The sequence below is a fragment of the Juglans regia genome, chromosome 7 (genome assembly GCF_001411555.2).
Source record: "Juglans regia cultivar Chandler chromosome 7, Walnut 2.0, whole genome shotgun sequence".
NCBI classification, from domain to species: domain Eukaryota; kingdom Viridiplantae; phylum Streptophyta; class Magnoliopsida; order Fagales; family Juglandaceae; genus Juglans; species Juglans regia.
In genome coordinates, this window is record NC_049907.1 from 48,903,184 (window position 1) to 48,923,017 (window position 19,834).

At 36.1% G+C, this 19,834-nt stretch overlaps 3 protein-coding genes across 6 annotated transcripts; 1 reads left to right on the plus strand and 2 right to left on the minus strand.

Annotated features, from left to right (window-relative positions):
• Positions 1-1,538: 1,538 nt before the first annotated feature.
• On the plus strand, positions 1,539-10,968 carry LOC108997060 (ABC transporter G family member 24-like). 3 transcript variants are annotated; one of them, XM_035691868.1, is made up of 14 exons: positions 1,539-2,214; positions 2,640-2,716; positions 3,558-3,830; positions 4,186-4,249; positions 4,342-4,484; positions 4,714-4,748; positions 5,026-5,099; positions 5,443-6,297; positions 7,680-7,976; positions 8,386-8,880; positions 9,528-9,676; positions 9,965-10,254; positions 10,339-10,472; positions 10,624-10,968. In XM_035691868.1, the coding sequence occupies exons 1-14, from the start codon at positions 1,976-1,978 to the stop codon at positions 10,778-10,780; spliced, it is 3,282 nt and encodes a 1,093-aa protein (XP_035547761.1). In that variant the 5' UTR covers positions 1,539-1,975; the 3' UTR covers positions 10,781-10,968. The 3 variants fall into 3 exon arrangements, with proteins under 3 accessions (XP_035547761.1, XP_018828697.1, XP_035547762.1); XM_018973152.2 differs by having other exon boundaries at positions 1,540-2,214; positions 4,342-4,488; positions 5,381-6,297; XM_035691869.1 differs by lacking the exon at positions 1,539-2,214 and having other exon boundaries at positions 2,672-2,716; positions 2,998-3,830; positions 4,342-4,488; positions 5,381-6,297.
• Positions 10,969-11,116: 148 nt separating this feature from the next.
• Positions 11,117-16,178, minus strand: LOC108997062 (ATPase GET3B-like). Of its 2 annotated transcripts, none has more exons than XM_018973157.2 (12): positions 15,962-16,178; positions 14,595-14,806; positions 14,432-14,494; positions 14,182-14,292; positions 13,589-13,663; positions 13,423-13,491; positions 13,254-13,319; positions 12,382-12,456; positions 12,198-12,296; positions 11,891-12,025; positions 11,557-11,722; positions 11,117-11,452 (listed from the first exon to the last, which is right to left on the minus strand). In XM_018973157.2, the coding sequence occupies exons 1-11, from the start codon at positions 16,146-16,148 to the stop codon at positions 11,585-11,587; spliced, it is 1,230 nt and encodes a 409-aa protein (XP_018828702.1). In that variant the 5' UTR covers positions 16,149-16,178; the 3' UTR covers positions 11,117-11,452; positions 11,557-11,584. The 2 variants fall into 2 exon arrangements, with proteins under 2 accessions (XP_018828702.1, XP_018828701.1); XM_018973156.2 differs by having other exon boundaries at positions 11,117-11,455.
• Positions 16,179-17,474: 1,296 nt separating this feature from the next.
• On the minus strand, positions 17,475-19,400 carry LOC108997016. The gene is made up of 2 exons (XM_018973090.2): positions 19,197-19,400; positions 17,475-18,303 (listed from the first exon to the last, which is right to left on the minus strand). Exons 1-2 carry the CDS (start codon positions 19,276-19,278, stop codon positions 17,801-17,803), a joined length of 585 nt encoding a protein of 194 aa, XP_018828635.1. The 5' UTR covers positions 19,279-19,400; the 3' UTR covers positions 17,475-17,800.
• Between the last annotated feature and the right edge of the window lie 434 nt (positions 19,401-19,834).

Genomic DNA, 19,834 nt, shown 5'->3' on the forward strand with positions numbered 1-19,834 from the left:
AATAAATGAGACTTCTACTTTGAATTCTAAAATTAAAGTAAGAATTGTGAGTTTTATGAGAAAACAAGACAAATATTCTCTTCTTTTGCTTTTGTTACGCTCATATCAGTTTTTTCATAGCCAAACAACAAACATGGATTTTAACAGATAATAGTTTTCTAGAAAAATAACAAATTTAAGATAAATACATGCGGTTTGGCTTGCGGAATATGGGATGCGAAGAAAAATCGATAGGTTGGGTTGTGGATGATGGGATCCAAAGAAAAATTTAGAAAAAATCTACACAACTTATTTCTATTCACACAACTTTCACACATCACACTTTTTCTAATTTTTATTATTTTTTTTTATAAAATATTTAATATATAAATAATGAATAGAATAATTTAATTAATTTAAAAAGAATAAACTCAATAAAAAAATTTTAAAAATTTTTAAAAAATATGATGTGTGGAGATTAGAGAGGTCGTATAGTATTGCTAAAAAATTGATGAGTTTGGCTTATGGAAGATGGGATTTGAAGAAAATTTGATAGGTTTGGCTTGCGGACATGAAAGGAAAATTAATATTAAATAAAGAACTTTTATACCCATAATTAGCAAAGTTGCAAACTTTAGACCGACTTCAAAAAAGAAAGAGATATCAGGTTTTATGCAAACGGTTTATTGGGTGGAATATTTGCTTAAAGGAATGGGGAAAGAAGCAAGAAAATATTAGTGAAAAGGCAATAATAGAAAAGAGTTTTCGAGGAAAGGACGTGAGTTTGGGAGAGCTTGCGGACATGAGTTTGGAAGAGAAGAAGAAAAATTGATGAGATGAGAGAATAATACTATGCATTCAAATTTTATTTTTTATTATTTAAAAATCATGCCACGTGGGCATTTCACATCAAGCAGGAGAGAAGCGGGAGGGAGGAGCGGTGGTAGTAGCATTTCTCAAATTAAAATAACTCTGTTACTTATCAAAAGAATAAAAATGACAAAAATAGTACTACTCGTCATTTTTTTGCCATTTTATTGTGGGTATTAAATAATTAAATACTATCTATTATTTTTTATTTATGAACCAATTACTTGATACCACGTAAAAGAATGATTGGATAATGATAATAAAATAGATGATAAATAATTCCAATTCTAATTATACCACTTGCTATCTAGTATCTTCAGTAAAAATCGCATTCTGATAATAAAATATAAAAAAGGAAATTAAAATGATTAGATACTTAGGTGTCGTTTGGATAATAAGTTGAAATGAAATAAGTTGAAATGAAAATTTAAAATTGAATAAAATATTATTAGTATATTATTTTTTAATATTATTATTATTTTGAGATTTGAAAATATTAAATTATTTTTTATATTTTATATAAAAATTTTAAAAAATTATAATAATAAAATAAAAATAAGATAAAATGAAACGTTTTCACTATTCAAACCGATAATCCAAACAATATGGCCTAAGCCTAAGGTACTCCCGAACCAAAGACTCATATCTCATGAGCTCCGGAGTAGAGACGAAAGTGAAAGACATGCTCTCCGTAATTTTAGTTTAATTTCCACCCTTTACGGGGTTTCTTATTACAAAACATTCAGCTGCAAGCACGATCGCTTTTAAATACTCGAATATGTTTCTGGTCTCAACGATTCCAAACACAACAATACCGAACTTGTCTGAAGGCCGGCAAAGCCAAGTCTTTAGAACGTGGTTTTCCAGCTTGGTCCCACCATACTCCCTTCACTTCCCTCTCTCTCATTGCCACATTCCGCCTCTATACTTTCATCCACATTTTGACCTCTGAAACCACCCCCCCACGTAGATCCCCAGCCACGGATGAACAGACCAAGTTGCCCTGATCCCAGCTCAGCTCGTCCCTGGATCTCCACCAGCGCCGATCACATTCTGCAGACTCCGTTTCCCTTTTATAATCTCAGCAGTCCTTGTTTCATTACCTCCATCATCTTCCATTGCCCAAATGATCTTCGTGAAGAAGTTCAAGACATTCACCTCGTGGACAACTCTCATTTTAGCCGTTGTAATTCTGTGTTTGGTGCAGTTAGTCCCGTGCCAAGATGCGACTGGCGATACTAACCAATTTGACAACCCTGCAACTCTTGCGCTTATCACACAGGTTGTCTACGGTCAGCTTTCCAATCTGAGCGCTGTTATTCAGAAGGATGTCGGCAACCAGTCCAGCTTCTGCATTAAGGATTGGTCAGTGATTCTTTTTTGCTTTGCGCTATGCTCGGTTGCTCAGAAAATACGAGTCACGAAACTAAATCAGGATTTTGAATATATGTTTTTTTTTAATTGGGGTTTGCAAAGTCAAACTCAAATTTAGTTGAATTAGCCGGGTTGATTTGAATTATTGCCAATAAAGATAATACAATGGTCTAATCACATAGTTGCAACCAAAGCTTAAGCTGCTAGAGAATGTAGTTTGCATATTTATGTGTTCAAGTTTCAACGTTTTGGCTTCTTTTATTTTTTTCCTTCCAAATTCTTGGCTACATAATCAACGATTCCCTTTAATTTTATTTATAAAATGTTAGAACGTCATATATAATCATATATGTTTACACATGCTTTAGTCTTTCATTTTAACCAAGTGGGTTTTGAAGCTTACTTTGTTGGTTCAGGGATGCTGATTGGGGCCGAGCATTTGATTTCTCATCCAACTTGGACTTCTTGTCTTCTTGCATTCAAAAGACTAATGGTATAACTACTAATCAATAAGTAGAAAGAAAAATAATAATGCTGCTCTTTTGATTACTGAGAAAATGCAGGAAAAGCAGAGATCTTCCGTATTTTCCCCAGATTTTTGTTCTCTTAGTATCTAGTCTGCTGATTAACGCGCAACCCATATGAGTCAGTCAAACTGACCTTTTCATTTCGGAGAGAAATCAACAAAATATCAATCAATGCTCTAGAATTTTTGCGTTCTTCTGTTTAGCTTAAGTGTTCTATCTCCAACCAATTTAGGTGTTCATTTCTCAGCCCAAAACTGCACTGGTGTGAAACTCTGAAAGATTACTGATGTAGTGGTAGAAATCTCAGAGATACAAGACAACGACACCTTGTTTGGTTGACTAGATGGAGGTAAATAGAATTTTAGGGTTTGGAATGATGTGGGGTTGCTAGATCTCACATTTTAAATTTCGGTATTGTATATCAAGTTCAACATAATTATCATATTACTCTAATGGTTCACACCATCTTCCATAGCTACTAGAGATGTCAAAGAAGAAAATTTATGGTTCATGCTCATCCGATTTGTAATCAGAATAAATTTTTACGACTCTCAATTTATTCTGGTTAGCAATAAGTAAGTTACTATTTGTGACACTAGCGTGCTCCTCAGCCTGGTTCTGCTTTGGCGAGTTTATGGTTAAGCATAAAGGACCATGAGTGCAAGGAGGGCCTAGAAAATTCATCACCAAAAATCCGAGTAACACATGCAGTTTTTCCTTGCTGAATGTTCTCAATCTACTGGTAAATACTTTTAGTTATAATTCCTATCTTCTCATACTTTTGTGGTGATTTTCATTGCTCACCAGGAGACATTACACGGCGCGTGTGTACAGCAGCAGAAATGAAATTTTACTTGAATAGTTTCTTCGAAAGTCCGGGAAGTGAAAATTACTTGAAACCTAATAAGAACTGTAATTTAACTTCATGGGTTTCTGGTTGTGAACCAGGATGGGCTTGTAGTGTTAATTCAAATCAGCAGGTTAATCTTAATGATGCAAAGGTCATCCCTGCAAGAACTCTGAACTGCCAGGCTTGTTGTGAGGGTTTCTTCTGTCCTCATGGTATTACATGCATGATACGTAAGTAATAGATAATCCTTTACATGTTTTCTTTCTGCTAAAATGGTTGTAGGTTATAATTGAGAAAAAAAGCTAATTTATCTTAAGAGGGCGTCAATTACCTTGAAAAGCTAAGTATTCTTTCGGTATATTTGGGCTCTTGCCTACTCTTGATCAAAAAAAAAAAAAAATACTATGAAAAATTGGTGATTGTAAGTAATTGAATAGGAAATTGCATGTAAATTTCTGCCCTTAGGATGAACTTTCAACGGTCAACCAGTTCCCTTCTTTGAAGTGTATCATGTTCTTGAACTTGGTAAAAAGATGTTACTAATTTTTCTTCTGGTTGTTGCTATTGGATATCATGTTTTTGAAGCGTGCCCACTAGGTTCTTATTGTCCCCTTGCTAAGCTCAACAAAACCACTGGTGTTTGTGAACCGTAAGTTGATATTCGGGCCCTAGTATCACTTAATTTATAATTTTAATTGCCATGCATGCATGCAAATCATACACAGATATATGTTTCTGCAGATATCTATACCAACTACCTCCTGGGCAACCAAACCATACTTGTGGAGGAGCAAATATTTGGGCTGATGTTGGTAGCAGCAGTGAGTTATTCTGTTCAGCAGGCTCATTTTGTCCAACTACCACCAGAAGAATTACTTGCAGCAGTGGGTATAAAAAATTTCCTTATTCTTGATTATGTAGCAACCTTATATAACTTTTTGCGGGTTGCAACCTTGTACCATTTGTTCCATCATGTTTCGACAAGATAATACATTAAACTTTTTGTTTTTTTTCTTAATCATGTTATACTCTTTTTTACAATAATATAGTTGCTTCTTGCTGCCTCTATACTTACCTATCTAATGCTATAAAATATTTTTAATGGAATGGCAGAAATTACTGCAGGATGGGTTCTACATCCGAGAAAAGTAAGTTCTCTATCTTCTGCTTTTTATTGCCCAAAATTATTTTAGTTTAATATAATATATGGTCATAAAGCATACATGTGTATGCATTAGTGCACATAGTGTTGTGGTCTCAGTAGTGTAGACGTGAATTTTAGTATTTGTATATATGCCAATATTTTAGAATTTGTATATATGATAATATTTGATGATTAGGTCCTTATTCCTGTATTCTTGAAGTTACTTTTTTCTGTTCTGCTGGCTGCCAAGTCCATTTAACTCTTTACCAATTATCCTGCAGGCTGCTTCAAGTTGTCTTCATGCAATCCAAACTCTGCGAAACAAAACATGCAAGCATATGGAATTATGCTTTTGGTAAGTTGCCCACTTTACTTCTGAACTGAAAACTTGATAACCGATTTTGGACTCCATGGCTCAACATCATTGATTTTTCTTTCGACAAACCGTACTAATCTTAATGTGATATTCCCTGAAATATTTTAACAATATTTCTTGATACAGCTTTGCATTCTTTTGACTTCCTGTTTCATATACTCAACAAGAAGTGTGCTTTTAGTTCCTAATGAAATCATGGTTAATATTGGCCAAAAAAAATCATGTTAGTATAAACTGACGCCTTTCAATTACTTATGCAGGCTGCTTTAAGTACTCTGCTACTCATCATTTACAACTGTTCTGACCAAGTTCTAACCACTAGGGAAAGGAGGCTGGCCAAATCCAGAGAAGCAGCAGCCAGAAGTGCAAGGGAGACAGCAACGGCACGCCAGAAGTGGAAAACAGCAAAAGATGTTGCTAAGAAGCATGCAAGTGGCTTGCAAGCTCATCTATCACGCACTTTTTCTCGTAAAAAAGATTTTACACATCCTGAGAAACTTAAGATTTTGGATCAAGTCAAATCAGATGATGATCCAATACAGCATCCAAGTACTTCAGACTCAGTTGCATTTCTGTCTTCAAGAGTGACATCAGTAGAGAAGAAAACGGAACCCAGTGACCTCTTGCAAATAATGCAAGAAATTGAAGATGACCCTGATGGCTGTCAAGGTTTCAATGTTGGAACAGGAGATAAGAATATGAACATACCTGTGCCAAAGGGAAAACAAACGCATACCCAAATTTTTAGGTATGCATATTCTCAACTTGAGAAAGAGAGAGCTCAGCAGAAAGAGAATGAGAAACTTACCTTCTCAGGAATAGTAAAACTAGCTACCAATACTGAAATTAGGAAAAGGCCTCTACTTGAGATTTCTTTCAAAAACCTGACTCTTACCTTGAAAGCAAAAAACAAGCACTTATTGAGGTGTGTTACTGGTGAAATAAAGCCTGGCCGCATTACTGCTGTCATGGGTCCATCTGGGGCTGGAAAAACAATCTTTCTCTCTGCTGTGGCCGGAAAGGCAATTGGATGCAAAATGACTGGTTTAATTCTTATAAATGGAAAGAATGAGTCAATCCACTCATATAAGAAAATTGTTGGTTTTGTGCCACAAGATGACGTTGTGCATGGAAATTTGACAGTGGAAGAGAATCTCTGGTTCAGTGCAAAGTGCAGGTACATCTCATTTAGCTCCTTGCAGATTCCCACTGCATATTCATGTACTATTCGTATTAACATCTTCACTTAAGAATATTTGGTACTAAAGTTATCATTGAACTGCCATTGATCAAAACAAAAGAGCAAAAGGCAACAATCTTTTTCTCTCAGTAATAAACTGTCTATAACTTTACACATAGTTGGGTGTCATTATGTTGGCTATATGCACCGTATATTTAGAACAGCCTCTTTGAATGGAAAATCAAAGCCAATAGATTGGCAGTTGAGAATTCAGGGCAGTTTCTTTTCTTAACTTTCAGAAACTTTCTGATTTTGAGTTTCTACTAGTTGAATTTGTTTTAGCCAGTTTTATTGTGTTATTGCTAGGCTTTAGGAAATTCCTCCCAGAAGCGTGACTCAGAAGACAGTAATGTGTTGTCTGATACTGTAGTCTAATTCCTTAAATTCCACAATTTCGATCAGCATTGAAACCCACATGTAGCAGGCTTAGTTTGATTCTGAGATCTCATTTTGATTGGATGACTGCCTTGGGCAGTGTACATTCTTCCTTCTTGGAGTTTTTTTATCTTTTAAACTTTATGTTGTAGGTTCTGGGGGACCTTCTATACTCCCTGTGTACTTGAATGGTACCCCCACTTTTTTACTTTATTTCATTTGATGAGTTTATTTAACATGAAAGAGGAATAAATGCACAAACTATGGTATGCTGCATGCTTTGCCGTGTAATTGCCATCCTGTTGCAATAACCACACGAGACTAAACCTGGAAGTCAACTTAAAAGTTGTTCTAACTGAAGACTGGAGAACGAATCACCCAATAGCCTCATGATTATTTGCTCAATCTCCTGTTTTTAAGTGAAGCTACCAAAAACGGCAGCTAATTTATTAAAGAAGTACAACCTCCTGCTCTACATCATGGTAATGAAGTTTCTTTCAAACGTGTTTTACATGTTTTGAAGATCGAGAGTGGTCAATGGATGAGCTTAGAAGTTTATTTTTCAATACTTTACTCCATTGGTTGATTGTAATTAATTTTAATGGCATGTATTTTCACGACTTCCTTGTATCGCTAAACTAGCATGCATAGACAACGCTCTTGTATATGTCCCATATACTCAGCTTTTGTCTATTTCATGATCAATAAAATTTTTGTTTATCGATAAAAAAAAAATGTTTTGAAGTAGCTTCTGAAGTCTATTCAAAGTTTACCTTCAATTATGGAGTTTCCTGTTGTAGCATGCCAATGACTTGAAGATTGTCTTTGCTTGTCTTTCTCCTTTCTGTTGTGCACTCTTCTTAGCTATGTTCTGCACAATGATTTTTCTGTCAAGCTTCCTGTATAAACTTTTGGCATTTTTTATGGACTTCTGATTGTCAAAGACTATCAACCGACTTGTCAAAACCGGACAAAGTTCTAGTTGTTGAAAGAGTTATTGAGTTCTTGGGGCTTCAGACAGTGCGGTCATCGTTGGTTGGAACAGTGGAAAAACGAGGAATATCTGGAGGCCAGCGGAAGCGAGTAAATGTGGGATTGGAAATGGTAATGGAACCTTCACTTTTGATCTTAGATGAACCAACATCTGGTTTGGACAGTGCATCGTCTCTGCAACTTCTTAGAGCACTTCGACGTGAAGCTCTTGAAGGGGTAAACATCTGCATGGTGGTTCACCAACCAAGGTTAACGTCTCCAATCACAATTCTGCATTTTTGGAAAATCTCTTTTCAATGTTTTGCACAATTATGTTAGAAGACCAAAAAGTAATCTTTGGTGGGTAAGTAGGGGCCTTTCAGTTATATTCTTACTCTTGACCTGTAGAAAAAATAACTTTTTAGCACTAGTCTAGGACCAGGTCTACGTCATAACTCATACAAAGTAATATACAGTGTAAGGAAGTTGCTTAGAAAATTACTTTACATGCTTATCAGAATTCTGCGCAGACTGAGCAGGCTAGATGAATTCTTTTAACTGGGATAATAAAATTATCTCGGAATTCATCTTAAATTCTATGGCATATTCTTCAGTGTAGTTGCTGGTGGGACTACTTCACTTTCTATTATTTATTAATCGGTGAAATTTCTGTTTCAGCTACGCCTTGTTCAAGATGTTTGATGATTTGATACTTCTAGCAAAAGGTGGTCTTACCGTCTATCATGGACCAGTGAAGAAAGTCGAAGAATATTTTGCTGGCCTTGGGATCAATATCCCAGAGCGTGTGAATCCTCCAGATCACTTTATTGACATTTTGGAGGGTATAGTAGTGCCTGGAGGCAGCTCAAGAGTGAGTTATAAAGATCTTCCAGTCAGATGGATGCTTCATAATGGGTACTCAATACCCCTTGATATGCAGCAGAATAACGCTGCACTTTCTAGGTCTTCTATGGATGTAATTCTAGCTAATGAAACAAATCCTTCTGTTGCTGGAATGGAGGATCATTCTTTTGCCAGAGAGATATGGCAAGGTATGAAAAGTAATGTGGTGCTGCAGCGGGATAAATTGCACCTCAATTTTTTGAAGTCCAAGGACTTAACAAATCGAAGGACTCCTGGTGCATTCCAACAATACAAATACTTCCTTGGGAGGTAAATAGTTAATTACGTTGTCGGTACCTCCAAATATCACAATTTTAGATAATTGATTCACTGAAATCTGGAGCATGGTTGGCATTTTGAAGATCCGAAGTATTTCCATATGCTCTTTATCTGAAAAATCATTTTGTCCTGTAAATATTATGAATTTCTGCTTGGTTCTTGAGAGTATGGGGAAAGTAGAGGAAAATGTGATAAAAAAAAAAAATTGTTTAGAACTTTAAAACAATTGCAAACACTAATCTTCCTTTGACCTGTACTGAAAGCCAAATGAAGGGTAAAAGGTGGTCATGTGTGTCAAGTTTGTTGGCCTTTCCAGTGAGTCAATATTTTGGAGGAAATCCTTGTGTTTTTCTTGCATGTTTCACAGCACAAATTAAGTTCCAGAGTATTCTTTAAACATACATGTCATTCTGTATTATCCCTTCGTATTACTATGTTTTTTTTTTCATACGATAGGACTGTTAAAGGTTACCCATCCACTGTTAATTCCATTTCAGCATCTTTTTTCGTCTCTGCACCCATGAAATTTCTTTTCCCCCATATTACTCTCTTTTCTTCTTTTTGTGTGTGTGTGTGTGTGATATGATTGGAGTTCCCCATCCAGTGTTAGTTCATCTTCTGTGTCCATGACATTTCAGGGTTGGTAAGCAGCAACTACGGGAAGCTAGAATACTAGCAATGGATTATCTGATCTTATTACTTGCAGGAGCTTGCTTAGGATCACTTGTTAAAGTGAAAGATCAGTCATTTGGTGCAGATGCTTATACCTATACCATTATTGCAGTTTGTAAGTTCAGAAAATTCCTAGTTACCTTCTCGTAAGGCTGGTTTTAATTTTAATTTTATTATTTATGCATAAAAAAGCTTTATGACTGAGATACCTAACATTGGAGGTATTGTTACTCGTAAAAGCAATAAATTTCAATCTTCTTATATAACCTGAATTCCACAGCAACAATCATAACAATTGCCAAATTTGGAATTAATCAATCGGTCTTGTTAAGTCAAATGATACTACCAAACATCCATACACACGAAGGCACTTCCTTACTCGGATCTTTGTTACTTATTTCAGCACTTCTTTGCAAAATTGCGGCTTTGAGATCATTTTCTCTGGATAAATTACACTATTGGAGGGAGAGTGCTTCTGGGATCAGCAGCTTAGCTTACTTCCTCTCTAAGGATACGATTGACCATTTTAATACAGTGATCAAGCCCGCAGTATATCTCTCTATGTTCTATTTTTTCACAAATCCAAGATCTAGCTTTGCAGATAATTACATTGTTTTGTTCTGCCTAGTGTACTGTGTAACGGGTATAGCCTATTCATTGGCCATTGTTTTCGAACCTGGTACAGCCCAGCTGGTGAGACATTAAAAAATTATCAGCTTATCATTTTAATATATTTTCTTCGTTTTATTTTTACTGAAATGGTACTGTGCCTTGCAGTGTTCTGTTCTTCTTCCAGTTGTTTTAACTCTCATTGCAACACAGCCGAAAGATAGTGAATTTATGAAGATTTTAGCTAATTTGTGCTATCCTAAGTGGGCTTTGGAAGCATTTGTCACTGCAAATGCCGAAAGGTAACGCAGTCAACACCCCTCTCTCTCTCTCTCTCTCTCTCTCTATATGTATATATATAATTTGTTTGATAAGCGATTGTGGGGTTTTTTTTTTTTTTTTTTATGCTGTTTTTAATAAGCCATAATGCTACTTGTCCTGTTTGCACAACAGGTATTATGGAGTGTGGCTGATAACTCGCTGTGGTTCTCTTCTGAAAAGCGGCTATAACGTTCATGATTGGAATCTTTGTATAGCAATCCTCGTATCCATTGGTTTAGTTTGTCGTGTGATAGCATTTTTTTGTATGTTGATCTTCCAGAAGAAGTGATATCAGACTCATTACCACTTTTACCCGTATTACTTCCACATATACAGCCAATACATACTGCTTTGTGAGGATTGTATCACAAAATGAGACGAAGATTGGAAAACTTGGTTTATTGGCCGAGGGAATCATATGAAAGGCTTTTGACAAAATAGTTCAAGCCTTGAAGAATCCAAGTTGGCTCCATGATACGTTTAGCTTTTTTCTTGGTCTTTTTGGGATAAATGTTTACAAGTGCTTTTGACTTCTAAACCTCCATATTCACTTTTCAAATGCAAGGAGTTGCTTCGTTTAGGCATTTTCTGGGAATCCAAACGGAGGGATAAACGGAGATTGAACTTCAAAAAAACCACTTGGTCAAGATGTATTACTCACTGAATAATACAAGTTGATTGAAAGAAGAGAATTATATATGTATCCAAGAACATATGAAAAGAAAAACGTTGTATGTATACACGTCTCGAAAGGTTTTGGCAGTAAGAAGAATTGTGGGACCCTTCAAAATTTAAAGTTTTGGTTGGCCAGTTGGGGTACGACCCAGTTTTCTAGCATCTCAAGCTAAAGATTTGTGGTATAAATGCATAGCACCTCTTTGGAACTGAGCGTTGACACTTGACTAATGAACTTGCCAAGCTACACATTCGTATGTGATATATCCTCAGCGCTTCAGTTAGCCTGCTGGAGAAAAAAAATAAGAATTTGATCTTTCAGTTCAAACTTAGTTCTCCCAATCTAGATGGGAAGGCTACCCTACCAAAAGATTAGAGAAGAAAGGTTACCTCCGCCATTGCTTAATTGAGTAGATGGTCATTTCCAAATGATATCTCCCAAAAATCGAAGAGCTGGAACTCCTCTGATCTCCACGTCAACAAGCGGTGCCTGGATTAAGGTCAAGCTGGAGAGCTCTGGATCACCTCGAATCATATCGAGAGCACGCATCTGATCCTGAAATAATTTAAACACACAAAAAAAAGAAGGAACAAATCAAACCACAAGACACTTTTGTGTTAATGACAAATGTTCACAGTTTGGATTGTTCTAGCATTGAGCGTTATGCTCTTACTGAAATTGAGAGAATCTTGTCAACCAATGAGAGAGTGTGCTGATTAATACCTTTCTTTTCATAGCACAAAACTTGCAGTCTGAGACAGAAGGAGGAAGAATCTGGTTAACAATAAGACTCTTTACAGGAACATTTTCCTTCTTCAAGGAGGCATGCAACCTTGACGACTCACTAACTGCCATCACCTTGGAAAAATAAAAAAATAAACCAGCTAATCAGCTATCCTACAATTATGTCAATCACCACTGCTTTCACTCAAGGAAAGCAAACAGAAAATGGAAGTAAAACATAGAGCAAATATACCATTTAGACAACAAAACAAACAATTAGTATGAAGGTACTTCGAAACATTTTTACCGTTGGGATTGTTACTATGACGAACTCGGTTGAATCTGTGTCACGGAAAAGCTCACGCACTTTTATCATCCTCTCCCGCAGTCGCTCTAATTTGTCTGCCTGCATTTTGGTGAATATTAGAATATTTTTCCAAAACTGTATCAAAAGAGAGAACAACACTAATTCCTAGTGATGTCAGGCTTACTGCATCAGGCCGGGCTTCTTCTTGCCCAAAAACAGATTTGATGGCTGAGGTGGCTGATGCTATTTTCTGTCTAAGCTACCATAGCCAAAACAAATTAAAGAAAAATGTCAATGAAAATGGAACCAATAGAAGCACTGTATAGTAAGTACTATAAAGAACCAGTTTTAAATATAATTCTGAATTGGTAAAATGCTTGTATTAGAAGAATAACCATGATTTTACTAGCAATCAAAATCAATCCAATATGGTACGATAAAGTGATGCAAGCAGAATATAATTTAAAATATGGCCTACCTACCAGTAAAAACGCATGGAAATTTACATATATAGGATTAGAAACTGCTTTATCCAATGTGTCAACCACATAAAGTTCCAAATTGGGTGTTAAGAAGAACTTATATGGCGGAAACGATTACTCGCGCACAGAGAGAGAGAGGGAGAGAGAGATCGGCCAATGATGTGCCGACATGTAATTACTTCAAATGCATTCGGATACCATCCTTTTCCGGTTGGGTATGGCTTTCAACTATTTCCCAATCCAGAATCTTAACTTGAATAATTATTTGAGTCCTTGCCTGGTTTACCCCCACTACCAATTATGTAATGACCACTAAACAAACTTGAAGAACAAGGATTATGCACATAAATTCATCATCACATAAAAACTAAACATCGTCTTCCAAGTTCCAATTGCTTAATCCAATAATTGAAATTTGATTCTGTCCAAAGAATATTATAAACATCAAGATTCTCATAGTTAGCTTTACATTGGTGGAGAGAATGCAATACAAGCTTTTTCAACTTCAAATCCAGAATTTTAAGCGGAAAGAACTTTTTGGTCTGTTTTCCTTACACTCCATTCACATTCCTACCTTCAATATCTTGCCTATGGATGCATCCAGGAAGTCTGGCAAAGACAAAAGTCGCAAGGTATGACCCTGTAAAAGAAAACTCGTCAAGTTCAGCGCATACTCTAAAAACTGGAAGTTCAATGCATAATCTAAAAACTTAAGTGATAGAAAATACTCCTCATGTACTCACCGTGGGTGCAGTATCAAACACAATACGAGTAAACATGCTATATTCTTGAGATTCAAGAAATTGGATCACCTGACAGATTTGTAGATAGTAAGCAAGCAAGAAAACCACAAAAAAACATGTAATGAGCAAAACAGCAAGCAAAATAAGTATCGTATATAATACATACCTTGGATATTGCAATAGCTTCATCTAAACCAGGAGGAGGTGTATCTAATAGCTCTCCTAGTTTTAACTCTCCTAACTTTGTCAATAAAAGGGGAAAAACGTCAATCAAAGAGACTGGGGTACGGTTAACAAAGAAGTAAACATTTTTTTTTTTATAAGAAGTAAACATATTGCCAGATTTATAACTTCTTCTGCTTCTTTATTTCACTTGTTCCTTCTTCCTTTTTGTATGTTATTCTAAGGATGGGAATATCCTAAACTGATTAGAGGAAGTATATGAAGGAAAAATAATTGACTTCTCCATGGCTCTAAACCCAATCTCGCTTGCAACATAGCCAGTTAACCGAATACAGAGAAATAAACCATGGAACAACTACTAAACTCAATTCAGGTTAAACGAAATTCTCAAGTTATTTCTTTTTGGGATTAATAAATTCTCAACTTATTTCAAGCTGTGATAAAGGCTAAACTAAAGCGAACATCCATGATGTATTGTTATGCTAGCTCTATTAGGGGGAGATAACTACTTATCAAAAAAGGGGAAGATAACTACTGGCTTAAGTTACAATATTGAGAATCTATAGAGAGCTTCACCTGTTCCGCAAGCATTCCGAGGCCCATACCATCCATGAAATCTTTTACCCCAGTTCCACCATTTTTCTTGGTTGCACTGCGGAATTCTTCTCTAGCCTTCTCAGGGTTTATCTGTAATAAAACTAATGAAATGTAACTTATTAAGTATATGAGATGAACCATCAACACATATACTATAAAAAGTGAGTTCTACAAATAAAGAAAAAGGAGGGGGGTGGGGGGGTAATCATACAGGGAGTTTTCTATATACCTCAAGAGCAAACAATGGAGCATCAGGTCCTTCAACTGGTACCAGTGTCCCTCCAGTCAAATCCTAGGTAAAATATCAGATGCATGCACACTCGATGGAATTAGTTCAGTGCCACTTGGCTTGCAGATATTTGAATGCAGAACAATAAAAAAATCTTTTAAACCTGAGCAAAGGAATCACTCAAGGAATGTGCAGGATCAGTGGAAACCACAAGAGTGGGGTGCCCGTTATTAGCAAATTTAACTGCAAGTGAGGCAGCACAACTCGTCTTCCCTACACCTCCCTTGCCACCTAGCATGTAATACTTCCTGTCGGTCCCAGAAACCATGTCATCAAACACAGCAACACCTTCAGCAGGAGTAGCGACTGATCTCACTGCCAAAAAGAGGGATACAATAGATACTCATTTCTGACACTCAACGTGTGTCTTTGGAAATTGCACAAATAGCATCAAATTCAGAACGTTATTCTTCCAAACTGCCAAGCCTCATAAGATGAAGCAAAACTCAACTCATCACATCTATTGCCTTCTAAATGAAAAATAATGAACTTCCAGCAATGAAAGGGAAATTTCATGTGCGTAAGTTTGTCCTTATACAGAAACCAAAAGGACGTTTTCTTTCAGTTTGTACAGAACTGTGAACTTAAATCATGATGTAACGTGATATGCTGTTGATTAATCAAGGTAGAAACTCCAACAACTTTCATCCTGGTTTAAGAGAAAACGAAGAAGGAAAACACAGAGAGAGAGAGAGAGAGAGCCAAATCAAGTCCTATATTTCTCTAATTATATATTACAAAAATAATAATTGTGCTCATTCCAATGACGATCTAAAAATTGAGATTTTAGACACAAACCCAAATCCAGATCCATAAAAATAGAGATGAAACACAAACCCAAATACATCAAGAAAATTGCAATCCAACTCACATTCCATCACGACGTTCATTCAGGAGAATATAGACGGCAGACCAGTGCGGTGTCAACCAAAAAAAAAAAAACAAGGACAAAACCTCAACGAACACTGCGAACAATAGAAAGTTCGGTATTGGGGCTAATACGTTTTACTTTTTGGTGGATTTCTTCCCCATAAAGCAAACGGAGCCTTACCGTTTGTGTTCAACCTTTCCTTATGCCACAAACCAAATAAGCACATTAAGACTATTTTACAACAAACTAAATAATTATCTTCTATCCTTTAATTTATTCTTCATCTTCCCATTTACCATTAATTTCCGCATTCTTCCTGTGTCTCCTATGTGCTTTATTCAGGTTTAACCATGCAAACCACCAATTACAACCAGATAAAATTGTGGCCCAAAATAAATAATTGAGTACCCACAAAAACAATCAAATTTCATAATTATGACCCATAAAAACTCAGGCTTGATTATAATCCCAGTGAAAGTTCCTGTCTTGGGATTACTACGCGACAGATACATGTCGAGCATCCTACAAGGACTTAAGAAAGAAAAAGATAAACTAAACCCACGAGATAAATCATAAGAACTGGTATTGAAAAAGATTACCCAAGAGTGATTTTGTAAGAGGTTTTCTAGAGGCGGAAAGTGAGAGGATGCTGAAACTTCTGGCGATGGATTGTGTTTTGAGGGTGTTGAGTGGGCAAGAGAGCAAACCCACCGTTGCCATGGAAGTTCTAGGGGCAAAACTGTGAACGGGAGGTGAAAAAGTGGAGGCAACACAACGACTAGCCATAACGTCTGCAACCAAACAAATTTACAATTCCTTAGCCCTTTAGGATTCAAGTAGAAAAGGAGAGCACTGGAACTTCTCATGCCCGACCCGTAAACCCGTTACCAACTCGATTCTCCGGTGGGACCAGTACCCTGCTTAATAGTACCACAACGGGGTGTAAAAAAAAATTTGAAAAATCAATTCAATCAGAGATCGGACCGAACTGGTGGATTCACTATAATTTTTAAGCGGTTAGGTACGGTACTGATTCTTAAAAATCGAAATTTTTATATTTATAATATTTTGTATTATATTATATATATTATATACTAAATTTTTAATTAATATAATATAAAATTTTAATTTTATTATTGAAATATATTAATCATATAATAGAAAATTAATATAACATTTGATATAACATATAAGTTTTAATCTTATAATATAAATTTATATATAGTAAAATTTTAATTTTAATCTTAAACATAAATATTAAATATTAATATTAAGTTATTAATATAAACTTACTTTTGATATATATATAATATACTTATACTATGATATAAATAGACTAATAGTTTTTCACATGTAAACATCATATTATTACTAATATAAATAATATGTAAAATCAGAAAAATCAAACCGGACCGAAATTGAAAAAATTAAAAGTTTCGGTTTCGATAATGAATCCGTCTAGTATCGATTTTTAAATTTTCAAAACCGATATATATCGATTCGGTTTTAAAAATGAACAAAACCGGATTTATTACACCCCAGTCTACAACAAACGCTGTCGTTCTAATTTACATATACATCATTCGACAGTCGTTTAGTTCACAAGTCTGGCCTCTCAAGTCTCAAGCTCCGACACCTTCCACGTCCAACAGCTCCTTGTCATATTTGTCCCAAGTCAGGATGACTCGATTGGAAAAGTTTGTCACATTCATAGAAGAGTGGTGATACATGCTTGATACAATGCTGTCCCATTTCAAATTGAAATTTATTTACAAATCTGTTTATTGATAAACCAAATACATCATCAATGTGAAAATTCACCACATTCACTATCATAAAAACATATTAATGTTCAGATGTTCTCAATAAGTAGTGTATTTATAACCGACTTATAATAAGCATAAAATTCTTTCTACTTGTTGGGAACCAACCCAATAATGGGACGTGAAGGATGGCCTTCATGCTAACAGAACAGTACCATCCAGATCATTGGCAATAAGGTCTGGTTTGGGAAAGTTAGCTACTGCTGCTAACTCGCAGGATTCTTTTCTCATGGCATCTTCAAACCAGAATGCATTTCTCACGATGTTTCATGTTAGCAAGAAAGCAACGTGTTCATTAAGGATGCCTCATGTTGACATTTTCCATCTTCGTTCAAATGGATACAATAATCACAGCATTGACCAGGAAAAGAAAACATACACACAGCTCAACATTTTTAATATATACCCAGGTCGAGAAAATGCTTCCGTGGTACGGATGCTATCCGTACCACGGAAGCATTTTCTGGTGGTTTTTGGACTTATGAATAGGTAACTTGATTTAAAAAAAAAAAAATTAATGAGCAAGCCTTTGACAAAGCAAAATCAGACTAATGTTCAGAGATGAAGTAAAACATAACACAGAAACCTTTTCTGATGTACTGCTGTATAATTCTTTCAAAGTTCCCTTCCAGCTAAATCTTCGAGTGTCAAATTCAGGGTATCAACAGAACCTTTCTTCACTTCCTCACCGCGAGCAGCCAAGTAATCTTCAATGCTTCCTGGTTCTCCGAACCATCCAAGACGATCTGCAATCAGGTGTAGATTATTACACCCGCCACACCGAGCCACCACTACTCCCTTCTCATATGATTCACGACAAACTGTCTTGACGGATCTTGTTTCACAGACCTTGCAAGTAAAGATCATTGCAAGATCATGCCTTGATGATGTTTTCAAGTTTGAAGTGGCAGAATACTTAACAGTCGAACTGTCATTACTATGTATATTGGAGGGAACATTAGCTGAATCGCCATCAGGCTTCAAACTGTCAGCTTCATGATTTTCTGAATCCTTATTAACATGGCTGGTTGGATTTGTTTGAGTCTGAATCTCTCCTTTACAAACTTGGGAGCTGCTAAAGGATGCAGTTGCTGAAGGAAGAAGTTGCCAAAAAGGTTCTGCCATCAACAAGGGGAAATCCACACAAACAAACACAATTTAGACACCCAGCCTTTTTTAAAAAAAGCAGGAAATACGCAACTAAGAAAGTCTCCAGCGCAATCATAGAGATGAAAAACAATAACGATAAAATTTTCCGCTCTAAAGTCCAAACAGAATCAGGCGTATGAGGTCTTATTCTCCCAGGTGTCCGAGTCCATCCATAAGACAGGATTGTTAAACATTAAAATGAAAAAGAGAACCAATAAACCTTGACCATTTGCTATACCTCTAGCTTTAGGACCTGTTTGGGAACACAACTACTTCATTAAACTCCTTTCTCAATTCCTATACTCGCTCAAGAAAAAGTTTGCTTCTTGGAGAAAAATACTAATGATGAACAAAAACCACAGGAAACTTCCACTTCCTGCTCAGGATGAAAAATGCCCTTCAAGCTCACTCATCAAGGAATTAGTAGATAGGAAAAGACCAAAGTTTAATTCTTTTTTTTTTTTCCTTGTAGAATCCTCAATTTCGTTCTCAGTGGGCAAAGTTTTCACACTGAGAACGATTCTTAGCAGAACACAACGGACCCTACGTCTTAGCTACATGTTCACAATATTTCAACTAAAAAAGAAAGTGCAAGGCTTCAAATGCATAGCTTATTTATTTCAATTTCCTCAGTTTTGGTCCATAAGCGGACATAGAACACGAGACTTTAACCTAACCCAATAACAAGAACATAATCGGAGACAGTATAACAAGACCCGTGATTCCCAATGACCCAAAAAGAAGAAGAAATTCATGGTCCCAGATACAATTTAAGCAGATAAAACACTCACGGTCATAACTGAACTATAGAGAGCATCATTTCTAGGGTTTTCCAATGTAAGGTAAAGACAGTGGCGCGCACCTTTGAGGGAAGCGGAGTGGGGCTGAGTCTGATTACGGACGAAGAGAGAGAGCAGCCTCTTCTGCAACATAGTCGCCGCCATGGTGGGTTACCGTCCAAGTTCGCAGGTTAGAGACGGATCCACATACGACCAACGTTAGGGATAAAAACGAAACGGGGCTGTGCTGCGCATCAGCCGCACACCGCAGCACACCGCCCATTTTTTTTTTTTTTTTTCTTCACTCAATGCACTAGGTGTGCGCCGGCTTCCACAAACAGTAAGCTTACATTTATATTTTCTCAAACGAAATTACATCCTTGCGCATTTTTTAAAACTGAAGTTACTTACCAATTCATCCCAATCTCCCTCTTTCTATTTTATGAAAAAACAAAAAGAAAATCAGAAAAATAAATATAAGAAGGTACATCTTACAATTGAAATTCCAATTTATATTGATGATTTAAAAAAAAGAATTATAGTATATGGTTAATTTTAAGAGAACATATTCTAATTGGTTCGTCTAATAAATTCCAAACAACAGCTCTCATAGGTGAATAACAAATAGGCTTTTCATTTTAGTTCTCATGTGTCTGTAACTTAGATGAACAGTATAAAAGCCCACCCTCTTCATCTGCGCGGAAGCCCTCTCCCCCGTTTC

Coding starts and splice junctions, on each gene's coding strand:
- LOC108997060 (XM_018973152.2), top strand. CDS start 1,976: ATGATCTTCGTGAAGAAGTTCAAGACATTCACCTCGTGGACAACTCTC. Junction 3,831..4,185: donor TGGTATTACATGCATGATAC/GTAAGTAATAGA, acceptor ATGTTTTTGAAG/CGTGCCCACTAGGTTCTTAT. Junction 10,473..10,623: donor GTCACTGCAAATGCCGAAAG/GTAACGCAGTCA, acceptor TTTGCACAACAG/GTATTATGGAGTGTGGCTGA.
- LOC108997062 (XM_018973157.2), bottom strand. CDS start 16,148: ATGGCTAGTCGTTGTGTTGCCTCCACTTTTTCACCTCCCGTTCACAGT. Junction 12,297..12,381: donor AAGAAGCCCGGCCTGATGCA/GTAAGCCTGACA, acceptor ACCAAAATGCAG/GCAGACAAATTAGAGCGACT. Junction 12,026..12,197: donor TCATAGTAACAATCCCAACG/GTAAAAATGTTT, acceptor TATTTTTCCAAG/GTGATGGCAGTTAGTGAGTC.
- LOC108997016 (XM_018973090.2), bottom strand. CDS start 19,278: ATGGCGGCGACTATGTTGCAGAAGAGGCTGCTCTCTCTCTTCGTCCGT. Junction 18,304..19,196: donor CCACTCCGCTTCCCTCAAAG/GTGCGCGCCACT, acceptor TGTTGATGGCAG/AACCTTTTTGGCAACTTCTT.